This window comes from Mus caroli, unplaced genomic scaffold (assembly GCF_978045245.1).
Source record: "Mus caroli unplaced genomic scaffold, Mus_caroli_1 scaffold_6, whole genome shotgun sequence".
NCBI classification, from domain to species: Eukaryota; Metazoa; Chordata; class Mammalia; order Rodentia; family Muridae; genus Mus; species Mus caroli.
The window spans coordinates 89,329,362-89,350,262 of NW_028227261.1; the positions used below are offsets into that span (position 1 = coordinate 89,329,362).

At 43.9% G+C, this 20,901-nt stretch overlaps 1 protein-coding gene across 3 annotated transcripts in view; it reads left to right on the forward strand.

Annotated features, from left to right (window-relative positions):
* Positions 1 to 1,293: 1,293 nt before the first annotated feature.
* Astn2 (astrotactin 2) overlaps positions 1,294 to 20,901 on the forward strand; it is a 1,028,198-nt gene continuing 1,008,590 nt past the window's right edge. For all 3 annotated transcript variants that reach the window (XM_021160104.2, XM_029476271.2, XM_021160105.2), the window contains exon 1: positions 1,294 to 1,918. In XM_021160104.2, coding sequence (XP_021015763.1) covers positions 1,441 to 1,918 — 478 coding nt within the window. In that variant the 5' untranslated portion in view covers positions 1,294 to 1,440. The remainder of the gene's footprint in view (positions 1,919 to 20,901) is intronic.

Genomic DNA, 20,901 nt, shown 5'->3' on the forward strand with positions numbered 1-20,901 from the left:
AAGGGAAGAGGCAGAAAGGGGAAAGTTAGGGGGAAAAAAACAAAACAAAACAAAACAAAACAAACAAAACAGTCAATGGTAAGACTACAGTAAGGAACAGACAGCCAAGCTCCAGAGAGGAGGGAAATGGCTCATAAATTATAGTGAGGAAGCTTTTGTAAGATTAAAGTCAACGCAGGGAAGAAGGAAATGAGTGCACAGATGAAAGACAGAGCAGAAAGAGCTAAGAAGATGAAGAAAAGTCTTAGTAGGCAAAGGAGAGTGTGCAGGTCCATTCTCACAGAGGTGACGGTTCCCTTTCAGTATCTAGGTTAGAAACTGGAATCAGCCCAAGGCCACAGGGTATTCGAAGACCCAGATTTAAGGTTAAACTTGAATCTCCAGGGAAGTGTGTGTGTGTGTGTGTGTGTGTGTGTGTGTGCCATGAGCAGAGGTGATGAGTGAACAGCCCTCTCCTGTGGGAACTGGGAAACGACCCAGAAGCCTAGGATGCCAGGAAAGGTCTCTTCCTAGTGCCCTTTTCAGGAATTTCTCACTGAGATTGGAAGCAGCCAAGTAGAGCTGCTCCAAACTTGGAGCAGGAAGGCAGAGTAAAAGTGCCTGAGTGGGCTGCCTGGCAGGGCGAGCAGGGAGACAGCTAAGGGCCAGAGCAGCCCAGCTGGTGTCAACTGGTGGGGAACATATTAGAGGTCAAAGTCCCAAGCTTATGTGTTCACTAGCCTCCAAGGCTGCAACCCAGACCTGGATGGAGAAATGAGGTGTGGTCCTCCGGGTAGTGAGATTTCAGACAAGTGGTTAGGGAGGATTTCCTGATGCCTGTGGGAACTTATTTCAGAAGATAGAACAGGGTTGAAGATTGAAGAGACTGATTCTTGAGATTGATGTGGTGAGGAGAAAGTTGTCTTGGCTATCCAGAGGAGCACTCAACTCCCTGGAAGGCCTGGCCTTGGTCAAGGCTTGTCGACAGTGCTTTCCCGGGTGCACTGCAGCTTGAGCCAAGGGTGGGGTGAAGCTAAGGTAGTTGATTTGACTTAAGAGAGATTGGAGGAGACGCAAGAGGGGCCCCTAAGTGTAAAGAATTTTAGAGAGAGATGTTGGAGCTGAAGAACCCTGTGCAGGAGGCTTTAGGGGAATCCTAAGGAAGGGGAGGGAGCTACTGGGACCTGTACGAAGCCGGGCGGAGCCTCCGAAAAGCTCAGGGTCCGCCAGGGGAGCGGGCGAAGGGGGGGCCGGCGGCGGGGCGCGGGGAGGCGGTGCGGGGGGGCGGTCCAGGGCTGATCGGGAGGCGGAGCCCCGAGCTGGGGGCTGCTGGCTAGTGGCTCTCTAGGCTCCTTAGCTCGGGCGTCCTGGTTCGCTTCAGTGTCCGCTGTCTCCACCGCTGCTTCTTCTTCCTTCTTCTTCACGGTCGCCACCGCCCGCAGCACCGCAGCCCCTCCCGCCATGGCCGCCGCCGGCGCCCGGCGCAGCCCGGGCCGCGGCTTGGGGCTTCGGGGGCGGCCGAGGCTCGGCTTCCACCCGGGGCCGCCGCCGCCACCGCCGCCGCCGCTGCTGTTGCTGTTTCTGCTCCTGCTGCCGCCGCCGCCGTTGCTGGCCGGCGCCACGGCCGCCGCCGCCTCGCGGGAGCCCGACAGCCCATGCCGGCTCAAGACCGTCACCGTATCCACGCTGCCCGCTCTGCGGGAAAGCGACATCGGCTGGAGCGGTGCCCGCACCGGGGCCGCGGCCGGGGCTGGGGCCGGGACCGGAGCCGGGGCCGGAGCTGCTGCCGCTGCCGCCTCCGCCGCGTCCCCGGGCTCCGCGGGTTCAGCCGGCACAGCCGCTGAGTCTCGTCTCCTGCTCTTTGTGCGTAATGAGCTCCCCGGGCGCATCGCGGTACAAGATGACCTGGACAACACTGAGCTGCCCTTCTTCACCCTGGGTAAGGGTAGGCGCCGCACACGCAGAGTCCCAAGAAACCCAGAACCCCTAAGTGATACCGGACGGGTGGGGGCGCCCTGGGAATCCCCGCTCCAGGCTGCCCCATCAGGGTTGGCAAAGGGCAGCCCAGGGGCCCGGAGGGCGCACAGGTGGTTGTAAAGAAGTGTGGGGCAAGAGGTCCTGGAGCGCGCGCTCTGGGAGCCCGGGGGCGTGCCAAGGATCCCGCAGCGGGGACCTGGCTCTCAGTTTTGCAACCCATTCTCTGAGCTCCGCCCCTTGCATCTAGGACGCAGAAGACCCCAAGTCTCTCGGTGTGCTCTGACCAGACACTGGGCAAGGAAGACCCTTGCTCTGAAGCCAGTTCATGGTCATGCCGCGCACTGCTCTTCTGGACAGCTCCAGTTGTCTACCCCCCTCTCTCTAGTCTCGAGTTGTGGATTCTCCCCTTCCAAACCGGTTTTCTTAGGATCAATTCAGACTAGCTACGTGAACAAGGAAAGACCCAGTCCTCAAAAGCTTCCCCTTCTCATGGTCTTGGTGACCTTGGCTAAGTCTCTTACCCTCTGAGCTTCGGTTTTTGGCCTTCCTTAAATTGGGGCTGGAATCGATTGAGTCGATATTTGAGGACTGAGGTTCTGAGCCCAAGATCTCTACTTTTAGATTCTCCCTCCGTCCCCGCTATCCTTATCACCTTCTCTTTTCTCCATTACTCCTAGTCGTGAGTAAGCTTGTCATCGCTGTTCACTTACTGGGCTAAGAAAAAGGACCGAAGAGGAAACTGATGGGGGTAGGGGGCTCAAATAGTAAAGTTAATCAGAAAGTTCGCCAGCAGCTTGCCGCCTGCTGATTCCCAGCGCGAATCCCGGAGGAGTCGGCCCTTCCGTGGAGCTGTGGGAAGCGCGGCTGATTTCCCACCCGGGTAATTGATAGCTTAATTATCTCAGAGAGCGTTTACAAAAATGTTGTTCCCCTTAGCTCTCCCGCGCTCGCTGCTCGCTCGCTCTCCCCTCCCCTCTTGGGGGCGCGGGGCCCGATTGGTTGTCGGAGTCAGGCCAACAACAGTGCGGGAGAGGCGCCAAGGGCTCGCGTGGAGACGCTTCTGCAGGATCCTTGTTTTGGGAGGGATCGGAATCTTGTTCTAGTGTCGCGAAGTGGCGGGCTTTAGTGGTTGGCATACTTAGGAGCCAGCCTGGAACCTCCGTATTAACTCTTTGCTCTCCGGAAAAGACTTTCAGGTTTATGGACTAGACTTCACTCTTCTGGGATCCCTGATGGTTTTTGTATTTGCTAATGCCTCCCTCCTTTTCCTTTCCTTTACGCATTTGAGCCAGCAGCCAACCTAACCACTAGGTTTGGAGGCACCGTGCTTTTCTGACTGGTTGTTACATGAGTATGTGGAGCTTTCTAGTGGAGGCAAAGCAGGAAAACTACTGGTGGTGGGTTCCCAGGAGACTTCCAGTGGCAGTATGGCACAATCTCTCTCTCTCTCTCTCTCTCTCTCTCTCTCTCTCTCTCTCTCATGCAAAGGACACATAGACACATGCACACAGACTCACAGTAGTGTTTTTATGTGCACTCATGCAGCTCACGTCTGAGGAAGTCGGTACAGAGGGTCTAGGGGGAGTTCTTGGGGGCACCAAGCTCCCTCAGGCTTGAGTTTGTGTATGTATGTTCTCTCCCAATATACAAAAGCGATCTTCACCTATTTCAATCATGCCCCTTTCCCTCCATTCTGACATATCTCCCCTTCAAGATTTTTGAATATCCATCCAAGTGAGGGAGAAAGAGTGCAGGCCTATGAGTAGTGTCTCCACTGTCAGTCAGAACTCCAGAGCTTTCCAGTTCATCAAAGATGTAAGGATCAGGACCAGCTAAATATAAAGGTGCCCTCAAATTTCTGGAGCCAGCAGTTCATGCCATTTTAAACTTTGGCTTTCAAGAGGATGGCTACCTCAGTAAAAGTCAACAGAATCCTGAGCTGGAAGTTTTGAGCTCCTCAGACAGAATAAGATTGAGAGTCTCTGATACTCTCCATTTGGAGTCTTCTGCTAATGTGCAGCCAGGAGCTGGGCGATTGGCGAACTTCTGCCCCCTAGAATGACCTGATATTTACCTCTTTGGCTGTACTAAGCTTTTGTTGTACCCACCCAGGGATCTGGATTCCCACCTCCACCCCTCTTCCCACCCCAGAGTCCTGCATTGGCAGCTCAAGAGCTCCCGACAGGGATTTGGCTAGCGAGGTACTCAGCAGATGGCAGGGTATAGCAGGAGCTGTGTAGGGAGACGTGGGCTTTTTATTTGTGTTGGTCTTAGACTGTTTGCATGTAAACATGGAGTGCACAATGAGCTCGGAGAGGGCCAGACTGGCTGGCAGTGAGGGCTGGTGGCAGCACCAGGAGGGGGTGGGCAATGTGAGTTATTTATGCTCACCTCTTCCCCAAGCTTGTAAGGCAGCACCATTGCACCTCTGAACCTTTACTCCTGCTGTCTAGCATTTGTTTCTGGACCCTTAGGTTAGATTTTCACCGCAACTCTGTCTTTTTAGGGAGGGGTAACAGCTGTGTGTACAAAATCGGGGCTCAAGTCCTGCCACTAGTGGGGAGTGTGGAGCCACCACTAGGGGAGGATGCTGCCTGGCAAAGCCTTCCCTGCCATGACTTGGGTCCTGGGCTCAGAGTTGCTGATTGTATTAATGACTGCAAAAAATACAAACACCTAGTTAGGGACCCTTAGTATAATTCTCTGCACACATTGTCTAGCATCCTTAGTCACTCAAGTCATCTTTTCTTATTTTATTCTGGTTTTTTTTTCTTAATTAGACTTATTAGCTTTGCTATTGGTAATTCTTGAGGGATAGAACTCATTTTCTTTAGATCCCTTCCTTTTTGTATCTACATTCTCCCATTAAATCAGACCTGCTTTCTGTAGAAGGGAGTTCATTTTAAATGTTTAAGATCTCCCAACTTTCAATGTCTAGACCTCTTATTTTGAATCTGATTATGTCAATGGCATTGACAAAGTAAAATGTCCCTAAAAGTGATCAAGGAATAGCAAGTAGTTATTGAATCTTTAATGTCATGCTGGGAGTATTATTCTTACCATGCATTATTAATTCACACAAAATAATCTGGGAAACGAACTACTGCTATCCCATTTGATAGATGAGGACACGTTCTTAAAGGCTCCAGTAGAAAGTGGAACTATAAGTGTAGAACTGGAACTGAGATCTTAGTCTCTTGGATGCTTATATTCTTGGCAATTGTCAAGTTGGCATTCTAAACAAAGTGTGCTATTTATACTGGACAAGGTATGGGATAGAGAAAAATTCTAGGCATCAACAAGAAGAAAAAACATCTTTGTAGGAATCACCACTGTGTCAGTGAGCTGAATAGGAGGGTTTGAAAGTGATACTTGAGGTAAATAATGAAGTCCTAGGATTCTGGGATGTCAGCGGCATACTGCTCCATGGTTCCTATGAGTGCAGAGATGACGTGACATCAGGGAAGAAAGTCATATCTATAGATTCTAGGAAATTTGTGGACACTTTGCATAGCAGAAAAAAATGAGTTTATGTGCATTGAAGATTATAGAAGAAAATTTGAAGGGACTTTGAATGCTAAAATATAACATGGGAACTTAGTGCTAGGATCTAGTAATCTCTTCTATGGCTCACAGTGACCTTGAATAGGTCATTCATTCCTCCAGAAATTCAGGTCTCTGTGCTTTAATATGAGTGGGTAGATGAGCCCTAAAATAATTCTTTAGTGTAAAGTGTCTATGAAGTTGAAGTGCTCTGACCTACTCTGCCACTTTGACTCACTCCTTGTGCTTCTCACTTCTGTTTCCATTGTTGGTAACATGGGGATGTTGGTAAGGATAGAAGGGCTTTTAAGGTGAACCTGTGTGTCACACAGTCCTTGCCCACTGCCAGGCAACCCTGCAGTCTGCACCTGGATTTAACTTTCATGCCAACAAATAGGGAGATGTAATCCTTTCTTCTGTTCTTGATAGTCAAGAGGCCACAGTGTTTACAGCCTCCCCTGATTTATCCAAAGAAGAACAAAAAGTGCTAAATCTGAGTAAACACCATTTCTGTGTATTCTGCTCTACTGTGTAAACCTGACGGGACAACAGTGCTGTGTATACCCCTTAGGGATGTGAAGACAGTCCTTGAGTCCTTCTTTAAATGCACCTGGAAATATCTGGCAAAATTCTGATGCTAGATTCCTGAAAGGATATTCCTTGCAAGAAAATGACCAGCTTAGGTGAAAGAGAAATATATGGTATAAAATGCTAAGGTGATCAGTCCAATGGTCACTCCAGTGACAGTTTCTGGAAGTCTTCAAAGAAATTGATACTCAAAGGTGGGTTAAAGGACTAGGCACCTAACCGAGGGTGACTGCAAGCAGAGAATTTAATCAGAGAACGGTTCACAGAGGGCTGAAGAAGTTTCCTTCAAATGTCACCAGTGCACAATGAGGAATCTGTGCTTTTGTGGAGAGTCTCATTTTAAAAATGTTCGAAAGGCAAGGATAGAAAGTAGGGACAGGCTGGGGGAGCTGTCCAGCAGCTCAGGTGCTGACCCCAAGGTTATAATACAAACATGCTGGAAGATGATGAGGTCACTGCTCACAGAGAGCTGTTTTTGTCCAAACATTAGAAAGGGAACATATGACCATAGAGACTTTGTGACTGTTTTCCCCTTCCGGTTTCATTCTAAAGATCCATACCCTTCATTTAGAAGGAAGGACAGTGGTTACAAGAGAGCTATGTATCTGGAAGAGAATCCTGACTCCAGAATATTTTCTTATATCAATTCTGTTGTTCAGTTGTGAGAGATTCTGGTATGAAAAAGGGGGAGACTATCTCAAAATAATGTTGTGTTTCAAGCAATGTTTGTACTCCATCAGCCATTAAGTGATATATTTGGATAACAGTCAAATTTCAGTGTCCATCCTGCTGTGATGGGGGATAATTGTAAACAGGGTTTTGTTTTGTTATGTTAAGTTGCAGTAGATCAGGTCTGTGATAACTGAGCTCTCGATTTGCATGTTCTCTTTCCTTCCTTTTCTACTCTGTTTTTCCTACACTACACCCAACTCCTTTCCAGCTCAAAGCTAATGAAACCTATTTAACACTCAAGGCAGAAATTTATTGTCTGCTCTCAGAGAGCACCATGATACAGAGAAGGATAAAGTGTAGGGAGAAGGGAAGGTCCCTTCCCTCTTCAGTACAAGTCATCCAAATTTGATGTCTGAGATGGTATATATTTGTGCATTGGAAGGCGATGTTAACAGTAATGATATAACAGATCTGTGTTGGCTTTGGTGTGACACAGAGCTTAATTGTGGTAGGAACTGTGACTAGGCTTCTTGCAGATCTTGCTTCTTATCTCCTTGTTTGATGTACTGTCCTGAGAGAAGGAGAACTGGAAACTGTCAGTGACCCCTTAAGTGATGTCCTGAAGCTGTTACTATGTTGTCTCCTTTGATTACAAAGAGTCAGAAGGCATTGAATCCACTCTTTCCATGTTATGTAGCAAGACTGAGGCCTGGACAAAGAAATGAGTCCAGTCCACAGATCACTGCTTACCCAGGAATCTTAAGTCTCACATTGTTTCTCATAATGCTGGACCTCCTAAGGTTAGAGAACTAACTTTGATGCATATCAGTGAATGCAGTGTTTGTTTTGTTTTTAATTTTTTTTTAGATATTTTCTTCATTTACATTTCAAATGCTATCAAAAAAGTCCCCTATACCCACTCTGCTCCCCTACTCACCCACTTACACATCTTGGCCCTGGCATTCCCCTGTACTGAGGCATATAAAGTTTGCAAAACCAAGGGGCCTCTCTTTCCAGTGATGGCCGACTAGGCCATCTTGTGCTACATACGAAGCTAGAGACATGAGCTCTGGGGGTACTGGATAGTTCATACTGTTGTTCAACCTATAGGGTTGCAGACCCCTTCACCTCCTTGAGTACTTTCTCTAGCTCCTTCATTGAGAGCCCTGTGTTCCATCCAATAGCTGACTGTGAACATCCACTTCTGTGTTTGCCAGGCACTGACAGCCTCGTTAAGCATCATAAAGTATACCCGACTTTTCTCCTTTTCTGTCATAAAAGTAAATAAATATAACCCTTAAGGAAAAAAAGATCTCCTTCAAAAAATTGAATTTGTTTCCCGCCCAAGTACCCAGCTGATTGGCTCTAGCCTTTCCAAAGCAGTCCTGTCAGATAGTGGATTTGTGTCCTGGAGAAAGGGAACTTTTCCTTAGTGGGTGGTCAGGAGAGGTCTGCTCTTCTCTAGAAAAAGGAATGATCATATTTGTAGTTGGGTTGCAGCAGGCACACATGTTTGGTTTGCTGTGCTTACATTTCCCCTAGTTCTCTTACTGACCAGCTAGTGGCAACAGAAGATTAACTATAGTGAGAACTGGTTTTCCCTTCCCTGCAGCAGAGCCAACAGCTCTCTGCCCCATGAGGAGTCAGACAGCAGTGCTTGGCAGGGCTTGCTCTGCTTGCTACTGCTTCATGTCTGCTCTCAACTGATTTTGTTCCTACTGTCTGTAGGTATTTTGGACAACAAGCTCCAGAAAAACTTCTCTTTAGAATGAGGAAAGGGTAGATATTGTCCACATGAATGTTAAGTTGAAGACTGAGCTATTGCAGACTCATCACTGGCATTCTAGAATGTAGATTCAGAGAAGTCTGTGAGTTGAAATTTGGGAATGACATTATACAAATATAAGATGTTAACCATGAGACAGAAGTACTTCCTCCATTGCATTGCTAAGGGTACTTTTGGGCTCAGCAACACTTCTCTGTGCTATAATTTAAGTACTTAACTCACTTGTTTGCCTCTAGAAGTCTCTTTTCTAGGTACTCTTTCATATCCACTTGATTTTATAAAAACACACACATACATATATGGTCTTTTCTCTTGGCATTTTGTTTTTGCTCTTAGACCACAGTTCAAGCACCATATAGCTGTGCAAATTCCAAGATCGCATTCTACTAGACTGTCCGACAAGAACCTTTCACATTCAGTCAATACGTACCTTACCACCACCTTTAGGCAGTTCGTTCTGCCCTTCCATATAAGCCTGAATTCAAATGCCAACTTTTCACTGAAGCCTTTCCTGACCTCTTTGCATGAACACTGAACAATTCCTGTCAGTATAAAGACCATTGCAACAGCAGGCATTCCCTGGAGAGCTATCAAGCACCTTTGACATGCCCGACTTCTCTGGGAACATGTGATATGTATGAGAGTCAATTACACAGACCACTGCATTCAGGAAGCTTATCTTCCATCTGCATGTGTGCATATGAGTATGTACCTGTGTTATATAACAAAGTTATATGTGACAATTAAATTCTAAAGTATATGAAAGATACACGTTCTTATAAAAAGTAAGCAAGTAAAAGAAGAAAAAAGAATTCAGAGTTTTGAAATGAGGGACTTAGTTTTAATATAAAATACCATAGAGTGAATAGTTTATTGAAATTGTGAGATTGGACTAAAGGCTTAGGAGAAATGAATTATCAGTCAGAAAAATCAAAGAAGAAATATCCTAAGCAGAGAGTAGTCCCTGAAAGATCTGATTCAGGAACACACCTGGGTAATTCAGCACACAGACTAGGATAGTCACTGGAGTTAGCAGGGGAAGGGTAAGGTCTGGAGCAAAGTCACACATGACCTGACAGGTAACGGTCAGGATTTTGGCTTTTATTCCCTGTGCCACGGAATGTGCATGATCTTAGGCAAAAGAAAGATTAACTTTGAATTGAATTTCAAAATAATTATACACTTCTCTGTGAGGAGATAAGGATGGAAGCAGAAGGATATAGGAGACTGCTCAGACGATAAGGGGTGATGGCTTGGAGTAGAATTAGGGCAGAGTTTACAATACCTGTTTCCTTGCCTTCCTTGTGATACTTTGCTGTGCAATCCCCAAGTAGCCAGTAGAACTCTTTCAGTCTGTACTACAGTGACTTACTGTGTGCTTGGCATGGCACGGCATACAGGTCATTGATAATAGGAACTTCATGTTTGCTATATCTCATTCCTAAATCCATACTGGAAAAGCTGGAGATGTGTTTCAATTGCCCTTTTCCCTTAAGAATGAGATTGAATGCCACCTCTTCTTACATGAGATTCTTTCTGCTGAGCTCCAAGAACTTTTTCCACTGTTGTTTCAACTCTCCTCATCTGAGGCATGTACATGATGCATATTGAGACAGTAGAATGTGGGGAAATGGAGCTGGGATTGTGTATAGGCCTTATTTTAATAGTTTGGAAACCAAGGAAAGCATTAGAACTGGGTCTTATGGTAAATAAAGAATTGACATTTTCAGACAATAAAATGTTCAACAGGTTCTGAGATTTTCATGTGTGAGAGGAAAAAAGTAATATACCCTTAGCAGGTCAATGGCAGGACAGATGTCATATCCTATATTACTGACTTCCTAAACCAATGTGTCATCCTCCTTCTTTAGGGAAGAGCAACCACCAGGCAATCAAGGGTGAGAGGAGTAAAAATCTAGTGGTGTCAAGTAACCAACATTATTCTAGAAATGTGACCATCTACTGAAATGACTATGCGCTCCATGTAACACCTGCCCCCTGCTACTCTTTTATATGTTCCACAGTGTTGAATGACAGATGTGGTGTGTGTGTGTGTGTCCCAAGCCAAGGATAGACCTCAGAGAAGCTGAGAAACATACGCAAAACTGCATAGCTATTATAAAGCTATAATCCCAGTTCTTTCTGATTCCCCTGGTTCTGCATTTTCTCTGCCTTTTTTGGCTACACAAAATCAGGGGAAGTGTGAAATTTTGGTCTCTTTGTCCACCCTATTTTACTCCTTTGCTACTTCTTATTACCAAGAAGTTTCTGCAATTATTCATACAGGGGTTATTGTGTGACTGTCTTGCAGGCTCAGGAGAGCTAAGCACCTTGTTTCTGTGCTACATGTAGCTGCATTAGCATCTCCACAGTATTCCCCATCTCTCTCTCTCTCTCTCTCTCTCTCTCTCTCTCTCTCTCTCTCTCTCTCTCTCTCTCTCTCTCTCTCTCACACACACACACACACACACACTAGAGAGGGGGAGAAAGAGGGAGAGAGAGAGAAAGAGAGAAGCTCAGTGCTTCTTTTCTATAAGTATTGAGCCTTGTTTCATATTCTCTGGATATTCCTGTCATCCATAAACCTGACTGGAATGCAAACTCAATTTCTTTTGTGTCTTCTAGGGTACCTCCCTCCTTTCCTCTCTTCTCTCTTCCCATCTTCCTTTTTTCCTCATCCTAAAGCTCATCCATCCTCCCATTCGTTAGTAATGTTCCACTTTTATGCTATGTGTAGACTTTTGACTTTGTTCTTCCAGGAATTTATAGAAGTTTGATGTTCTCTGTCTAGCAATGGTCAGTGTGTCTGGTATTTGAGGTACATAGTTGATTTTTGGCTGGGTACACTTGCTTGCCACACCTCTGTTCAACTCTGATTTTGAACTGTGTTTTTTAGAAGTATTATACAAATTTTCTATTTTCTACCTTGAAAGTGGGATGCATGTATTTTAAGCACAAAGTATTATATATTAGAATGCTATAAACATCAAATAATGTATGCTCTTCTAGAGCATTAGGATGAGATAATATGCCTGTTTTGAGTTCCAGACAAATAGTTCATTCATTGAATTAGCAAAGAGATATTTATCTTCTAAGAACCTTTATGGGCATCCAATGCTCCACTGATGGAGATGCAATGAGCTGAAGAGAGACATGTACCAGTTTGGGGCATCCAAAATCTGATACTGAATCTCCAAGGCACTCAAGTCTGAGCTAGGACTTATATATGCTATCTCTATAAGTCAGCCCCTGCTTGCTCATCAATAAAGGGAGTGGACTACAACAATCGTGTGTGGGTTTCTTTGCTGTTTCTCTTTGGCTAACCATTAGTTTGGACCCAGCACTGTGTACAAGTTTTACTTACACTAAACCTTATGATTCCCAAAAAGATCCTGAGTGTCCAGCATAGTTCAGCATGCTTCATTCCTCTTTGCCACCAGGGGTCTTTGTTGTTTTGTTTTTATATGTTTTTCAGAGGGAGGGGGAGAGGTAGAGGTATGAGTGAATTCTGAATGTAGACTCTTCTTATTCCCACCTTCTCTTTCTATGTCTGGATTCATTGCCCATGTCTCTCCTCTCTCTCCCTCATCCTCCCTCAGTAAGGCACAAAAGCATGAAACTGGCCATTGATCCCTGCCAGCTATGGGGAAGTGGGGGCAAGAGGGAACTCTGGGGTTGTCTGAGGACACTTTAGGCATAGAAGCAAGGAGGCAGTGAGTCTAAGGCTGGTGAGTGTTGGCGTAGCAGGTGGGGGATATTCCTCTGCCTTCTGGTGGTGGCTGGCTGACAGAGCCTTACTCTCAGGCACGCAGGGAAGTCACGAGTGGCTTTGCAAGCAGCTGAAAAAGAAAGGAACATTTCCATTAGCAGAATCAGCAGTAAAGAGATTTCCAGTCACAGTAATAGCTGCATTTGGGGGAATCATCTCTGGTGCTTGTGGGAGGAGGAAGGAAGGGGGTGGGATGGCAAGAAAGGCACAAAAGATGCCTGCTCTGCTTGATGACCAAGTGAAAGCCAGGTGCCAAAGAGGTGTCAAAGTATCTATGCAGTAGCACTGATACTTTGACCAGCATTCAGGACTTCCTGATGACTTCCACATGGACAGCACTCCATCCGAGGGATTCTGAGGAAAGGCTGCCTGCCTAGTGTATATGCCGCCTTGGGTCCAATAACCTGGACTCCCGCTCTCAAGATATTCACAGTCAACCACAGCAGCTTCCTGGGCTCCCAAGATTTGTAGAAGGAAAATGATTATTTAATTCAGGTGTGTGTGTGTGTGTGTGTGTATGTGTGTGTGTGTGTGTGTGAGAAGTTAGCCTATCTTGTGAGTTGCAGTCTAGCCCAGAGTCCCAAGGCAAGAATTGCTGGGACAAGAGGATCAGGTCAACACAAGGTGCTGGCTGTGACATGTCCCTTGGGTCTAGAGGAGAATTCCTAACATGTCATGGCTCATGTATGACTCCAGCTGACCTTCTGATGATGCCTGTCTCACCTGCGGCCATCACCTCACTGATGATGTGCATATGGCTGAATTATTGGCCTTAGGTGAGAGTACCACTCCCTCTCCTCCAGGAACCTTATCACTATGGCTTCTTCAAAGATGCTTTTCTTCTTTCCCTTCCCTTACACATAGAAAGAATATTTTCCCCTGCTTATACTGACCTGGTATGATTGCTACATGTAGCAATAACAACACAAGGTGTTGAAGTAAACTTGAGTTAGATGAAGGAAGGTTGAATATTCATCTCCTATAAACAAGTTACAAGCAGTATTCGGAACATATCAATGGTAATATTATCTCAGTAGTTACCTAAAATCTAAATAGGAATAAGCAGAATATATCCTACTTAGAAGACTTAAAGCTTGGTATTTTTATTCCTGTAGGAGAACACAGTGGTACTATTGGATTTGATCTTTAAGGTCACTTAATATGTACCCCCTCTTCTCAAAAGATTAGTAATCTAAACTAAGGAATCGCCTCCCAACCTTTCCCTTCCCTGGTGTTTTTTTAATCACCCACTCCTCTAGAAGAATTCACTTGTAAATTCACTTTTGAAAATCCACCTCTCATACTTCCTAATGCTGTCATCTATGTTCAAACCATTCCCACCCCAACATTAGTCTTCCCACGGGTCTTCTGATACTTTCTCTTTCCTTTTTCATTGCAGCCCATAGTTTATGGCCTAAGTAGAGTGCTTTGCTTGAAATTGAGTGGCCTGTAATCTTATAAACTCATCAGAAACAAGGCTGCAAAATCAGAAGCAAAGCAAGTACTGATACATGACAGTGATAGGGAACTGTGATTCCTGAGACCAAAACACTGCATTTGCTGGGACACAGCCACACTCATTTGTTTCTGTGTAGTTCGTGGCCACTGTGGCTCTTTGGTGGCACAGTGTAATAGCCACAGAGAGTACCTGGCCTGAAAAGCTGAAAATATTTACAAATTGTTCTTTATGTAAAAATCTGGCCACCCCCTGCTGCTGAGTAGCCAGAACAATCTTTTCTAGGAAGCAAATTGCTTCTTTCTACTTCTTGTTTAAAACCTCCAATTACTCTTAAGATAAAAATCCTAATTCCCTTTCAAGGTCCACAAAATCTTAAATAATTTGCCTTTTTCCCAGTTCATCGTCTTTTTTTCTTGGCTCACAAATGCAACTATTACCTCTTTTAAGATCTTCTCCCTATCCAAAGTACCACCTGTATTCATATCCTTCCCTGTACTTTCAATACCATAAAGAGCCTTGACTCAGCGGCTTCCAGAGATAGAGAAGATTTTGCTTTGTGAGGTCTGAAGTTCAGGACAGTGTATGTAATGTGGGCTGACTAAAATGTACAGCAATGGGGAAAAGTTTCTACATACCAGGAAGCCCTGTGGATAAATGCCTCATGAAACCCAGTGGGTGGGTGATGAGGTCATGTGCAGTTAGAAGTCTTGAGTTGGTACCCTTTCTGCTTGATGTTACTATAAAGCCTCTCTTCTTTTCTGGTCTGTCTCTGTCTTTAATGTGATATGATTGAATGAAATCATCTGTGAAGCTCTTCTCAGCTATAGGCTTCTGCAGTAGCCCTGGAGGGAGAGGGTTTCCTCTGAGAGCTGCTGAGGCTGGAACTACAGCCTGCCTGAAGCCTTAGTCCTTTCCCACTTTGCTTCCTCTATGGGGCCTGTAAGATCAAACCCTCAGCTCTGAGCCCAGGTGTGACTGGAGTGTTCAAGTCTGGTCTCACTAATTTGTGGGAAAAGCTTCCTTCCTTTTAGCTTCCTCCAGGGAGGGAGACTGAAGACACTGACCACTCAAAGTAACCAATTACTTTTCTACCAATACTGGACCTCCTACTGTCTCTCACCTCTTACCTACTCTCTCCTCTTTGTTCTCTTGGCCTCTTTAAAACATCTCTCCAAACTCCAGAGGCCTCTAGAGAGTTGGTCCCCATTCACCTCCTTCCTCGATTCCAGATTGAGAACAGAAGGTCTTTTCTGCTCTCAGAGGGACGGCAGGGAAAACAGGATTGGGGGGAGGGGAGGAATGAGTGATCTGGTGAGTGGTGGGGGAGTCTGTGGCTTTGCAATGCATGCAGCAAGGATTAGACAGTAGAACAGGTTCTGCAACTCTGAGGCGTGCATACTCTGGTTCTGCATTTGCTCTGTGATTTCAAATAAATGACAGTCCCTATTTGGGTCTCAGCCAGGATTAAGCAAATGTCAAGAGGCTTCTCTTCTTCAGAGAGTTGGGGAGGACTGGGCCACACAGGATATTTTAACAAGAGAAATCCTCCAGGCTATTCCACTGCAGCTGCTCGAATTTCAGGTGCCTGGAGTGATGCCCAATATGCAGTTGACAGTTTATAAATGTTTGCTGAGAGAAAGAACGAATGAATGATGAAAGGAGAATATGTGTGGTCATACTGTTGCTCTGCACTTCCAAATCCATGAGATACATTGCTAATCAATCACTTAATCGTGGCTCCAGATTCCTTCTGGATGCAAGACCTCATCACTCACTACCAGTCAATCGAAGTTAGCATGGGTAATGAATTTAATTCACATTTCCTGAACTAAACCAGCTTACTCAAGGACCCTGGCCTCATTGCCCAAAGCTTACTTTTTCAGACATTCATCAATTCAGATCCTACCCTAGTCAGGGTTTCTATTGCCGTAAAGAAATACCATGACCAAACCAACTTGAGGAGGGAATGGTTTATTTGGCTTACTTTTCAATAATACCTTTCATCACAGAAAATAAGTCAGGATGAGAAAGCAGACAGTTCAGGTACCCGGAGGCATGGGACTGACTCAGGGCCCATAGAAGAGAGTTACTTACTGCCTTGCTATCCATTGCATGCTCAGTCTGTCTGCCTTCTTAAAGAATTCAGGAAAACAAGCCAAGGAGTGGGCCCACCTACAGTGGGCTGGACACCTACTTCCATCAATAATTAAGAAAATTTTCTACAGGTTTCCCTACAGCCCAATTTCTTGTAAGCATTTTCTCAATTGGGGTTTCCTCTTCTCAGATGACTGTTGCCTATGCCAAGTTGACTTAAAATTAGCTAGCACAGACACTGTGCTTGGGTCCCTGGAGACTAGAAAATGCATGGAGCTCTCTGTCTATTGGGGTAACCACATTTGTATGTTTTGATCTTCAAAACTCTTTTTCATGAGTATTTTTAGTATTCCCTTATTACAAATGTAGAGATGAGATAGGCATTCAAAGAGACCAGGTCCATGATGTGGGGTCACATAATAAATAGTATTACTTTGAAAAGTAGTCTTCATAACACCATCATGGATGGGACTCCAGAATAATGATATAGATAGAAGATAGAAATATATAAGAATTAGTGACTCTTGGCCACTCATCCCTAAACAGGGCATCCATACCATCCCTTCTAAGTTCGAGAAACACTGTTGAGAAGAGGGTGGAAATAAAATTTTAACCAGAGGATTCAGAAGATTATTGTGAAGTACTGTCTTCTGGATATGGCACAGGCATTACACTAACTGCATCACAGACATTGTGGCTACATTTATAAGACCAATCTGAAGCCTACTTCCAACATCATTTTAGCAGGGATGTGGGAACGGCTTCCCTTCTTGAGGAACCATTGGCAATTATTTGTTACTCGGGGGAGGAGAATCATTTTCATCAGTGGTATAGCCACTGTTAAGTTATCCATGCTTGGGGCTGGAGAGATAGCGCAGCGGTTAAGAGCACTGACTGCTCTTCCAAAGGTTCTGAGTTCAAATCCCAGCAACCACATGATGGCTCACAACCATTTGTGAGAACCCTCTTCTGGTGTGTCTGAAGATAGTTACAGCATACTTAAATAAATAAATCTTAAAAAAAAAAAGTTATCCATGCTCCAGTAAATAACTCCCATTCATGCTCCTGGGAGTAACCCTAATTAAACTGGGAAACTCAGCAAAACCAAATCCAAACAAAACTGACTTAACAGAAGAAGGGCTTGGTGGGAGGCATAGGAACCCAGTGAGAGTTCTGTGTTAGTAAGAGAGGGTAATTAGGGATAAAGTAGACAACATAATCCTATAGATATATAAAATGGTCAAATCTTCTAAAATTCATATTTGTCCAATTCTAAGATCTCTCCTATGATATATTATATAGACAACATGTGTTTTTATTTTTAAACATTCATATCTCTTAACTATTACCTTTAAAGATCGTATGTCCCTGATTCTAATCTTATTTTTTCTTTTGCTTCTCTAAGAAACAGTTCCTAAGTATATTGTAAATTTATTCAGTACAGACATCCTCATTTTCAAAGTGTACTGCTTAGTCTTTTTTATCAGCTTAACAGGAGCTAGACTTATCTGGGAAGAGGAAACATTTACCTAGAAATTACTTCCATCAGATTGGCCTGTACGAAAGTCTACAGGGCTTTTTTTTCTTTTGATTAATAATTAATGTGGGACGGCCCAGCCCACTGTGAGTTGTACTATACCTGGACAGGTGCTCCTGGGTTGTACAAGAAAGGCAGCTGAGCAAGCCATGGACAGTAAGACAACAGTAGCACTTCTCCATGGCTCTTGCATCAGTTCTGGTCTCCAGGTTCCTAATTTGAGCTCTTAACATGGCATCCTTCAGTTATATACTATGATGTGGAAGTGGAAGCCAAAGGAATTCTTTCCTGGTTGTTTATGGTCTTGCTTGGTCTTTAATCACAGCAACAGAAAACAACAACAAAAACAAAACAAAACAAAACAAAACTAGGGTACAAATTAATATGTTACTCTCTCTTGCTAATTTATACACTACTATGATTCCCCATCATTTCTCTTTAGTATTTATATAATTTATAAATTGTATGTTTATAATATCTACTTTTAATTCTTAATTTTAACACTAGGAATACAAGCATGTTGTAGCCTTCGTGTAATACAGGAATACTATAAAAAGTGAGCCTTTCCTTTAAGTTTATTCCCAAGAGGTGGCTATGGTGGAGAGCTTGCTGGCATCCATTTAGAGCAAGTAATTGCCCGAATAACCATCTCTATCTCTGATGCATCAACAAAGGAGGGGAGGCTTATGTACGTTCACTCTGCAAAGCTCTTGCAGACAGGTTTTGGATAGGGAAGGACTCCTCTTTAGTAGGCAAGTGGCTTTTGAACTAGATTTCATAAAATAATCAGAGAAGCACATTCTGCTCTGTGGCTCCGTAAAAGAAATCCTCTCCTTTTATCTGTCTCTAACACTGGGATTCAAATTTCATTTGGGCAAAAGTTTCCATAGCTTAGAAACATACTTTGCAAGCACATCTCTTCTCTCAAACCATAGCATTGATACTCAGCACATGGCATACACTATGCTGGAAAGATGGCAGCTGAGGTTTCTCTTGTGTTTTTTAATAAAAAGGTTGCATGACTAGAGAAAGTTCGTAGACAATCTCATATTTAATAGGATACATAACCTTAACTTTAAAGTTTAAAACAAGGAATACTAGCTTGCTGTGGAGTTCATATATTCATGGATACTAGAGAGAGTGAGTCTTTCCTCCAAGCTTATTTCTGAGAGGTAATTATGGTGAGTAGAATGCAGGGATCCCTTTGGAGCAGATTATTTGCCTGAAGATTCATTTTTGATGTGACAAGAAAAGAGAAGCCACTCATTCAATGTCACTACACTTAGCTAGAATTTACAAGACTATCTTGAACATGCTAAGGCACCAGAAACCTTCTTTAGATTTCCTCCATGTTTCAGTAAGTTCTCACTGTAAACACATATGCACGGACACACAACACACAAACACGTCGTCACACACACATATATATGTGCATATATATGCATATGTATGCATGTATACATATGGATTACGTATATGTATATACTCCATCAGTTAGCTTATTGTTATAACCAAAATTCCAACAGAAGCAATTTAAGAGAAGAGAGGTTAAATTTGGTCACGATTCAGAGTGATTCGCCATACCAGAGAAGACATGGTGACTGAGGTGGCTGGGTCTGCATTAATGGGAGATTGTGATACAGCTGCTTCCATCATGATTGAACATAAAACACATAGTACTCACAAGAGAACTATAAAGCCCCACGCTTTCTCAAAATAGTGCCACCATCTGGGGAACAAGTACTCTAACACTTGAGACTGTTGGGGACACCGGTGTGTGTGTATGTGTGTGTGTGTTTATATATGTGCAGATATGTATACATGTGTGTATATGTATATCTACATATATACCCGAACCATACATATATGTAGAAGTGATTAAGATATCTATAGAGAGAGGGGGGAATATGCGCTGAGAGTATGATGATTCTCCTGTCTGGCGAATTAAAAAAGAAACTGAACTTTTGGGATGAAAACCTGACAGAAAGGGAATGATTGTCATGAGTTCCTAGAGAGCATTTGATTTATGATTGATAAAACCCTTCTATTTCCTTAAACTTTTTACTTGAGTGGGAAGGCAGACTATTTTGAGGGGAGCTGTCTGGTTTAAGACTGAACCCTTGTTTCTGAGGCCATTTGGATTGGCAGTTAGAAAGTCTATTAAAGAAGAGAATCATAAAAAAAAAATAATAGATGCACATTAAACATTTCATTCTAACGTAGAATACATTAACGAGCATACATTTGCCAAATTTGGCATCTAGGCATGAGGCCTCGTTTTGAGTCTTCTGGCCCATCTTTCTTGTATAAACCATGCTCACGATGCACCAAAGATGATCTGCCATCTCGGTCTCATTAAAAGAGACCGAGGGCGTAGATGCTTGCCAAGTCATTCTTTTAGAATTTTATGATTCCTTTCTAAATCTTTATAGTTGTCATGCCTGACCTAACTCGCTAGCAGTATTTAAGTAACTTTGTTTTTTTTTTTTTTTAATACAGTAAAATCATCTTAGTCTCATAGAAACTACTTTCTTTGGCTGCTCGTAAATTTTTAATTTGAACTCTATTTCATTAAAATTTAAAGTCATAAGAAACACAATGAGCATAAATAGGTTTGGGAAACAAACTGGTTCCCCAAGGAGACTGTGTGTAGGGAGCTGTAAATCAACTGGTGATAATGTCCTTTAGTACACTGTAGGCAGAGCCCCTCACTAGTCCAGCTCCTCAAACTCTAAGAACTTGGGATGCTCTGCCTACACCTCCAAAATTTGACCTTACAACATTGTGATATTGATATTTAGAAAGTGTATGCCTGAAAATTACATAACCGATTAAAAAATAGCAACAGAGTAACCTCACGATGTTTCAAGTGAGTTTATCATTTGAGTTGGGTTGTATTCATAACTGTCCTAGAATGCAAAGAGCTGCAGGCTGTACACACCTACCAAGGACGATCCGGAGGCTAAACCGACCTTTGGTGCAGGCAAAGACAGGAGAAAGCTTCATAAGTATATTTGATTCTTGGAAATATGATGTAGCAATCTTAGCCCCTTGGTGCTGATTTCCCTCTAACTCTGATGTTAACAAGAGGAAATAACACTTCAGAGATGAATCAGAAATTTAATCTCTGGTGTCTTAAGATTCATGAGCATCCCTCTCACCAACCCCCAAACCCCACACACTTTGGATTACTCTGAGTTTGCTCTCTGCCATGTTGCACTTGGGTGGTCTTGAAGGATGCATCATAATGCTTTCTCTGGCTTTTGAATGACAGAAGAGTGATGAAAACCCAGAGGCGATCCAAATCCATGACTGCCAGGGCTCCCAGGGCTCCCAAGGCTCTTCCATACTAGTCTGCTTGCTATATAGAATGAGGCCAAGGCTGAGAGAACGCGTCTACCTTTCTGGAAGACTGGAATGAGAGTGCTTCTTATTACAAACATGTAAGAGCAGTCCTAGATTCTCTCACCTTCAACAGATTTACCTGGATCCTTACC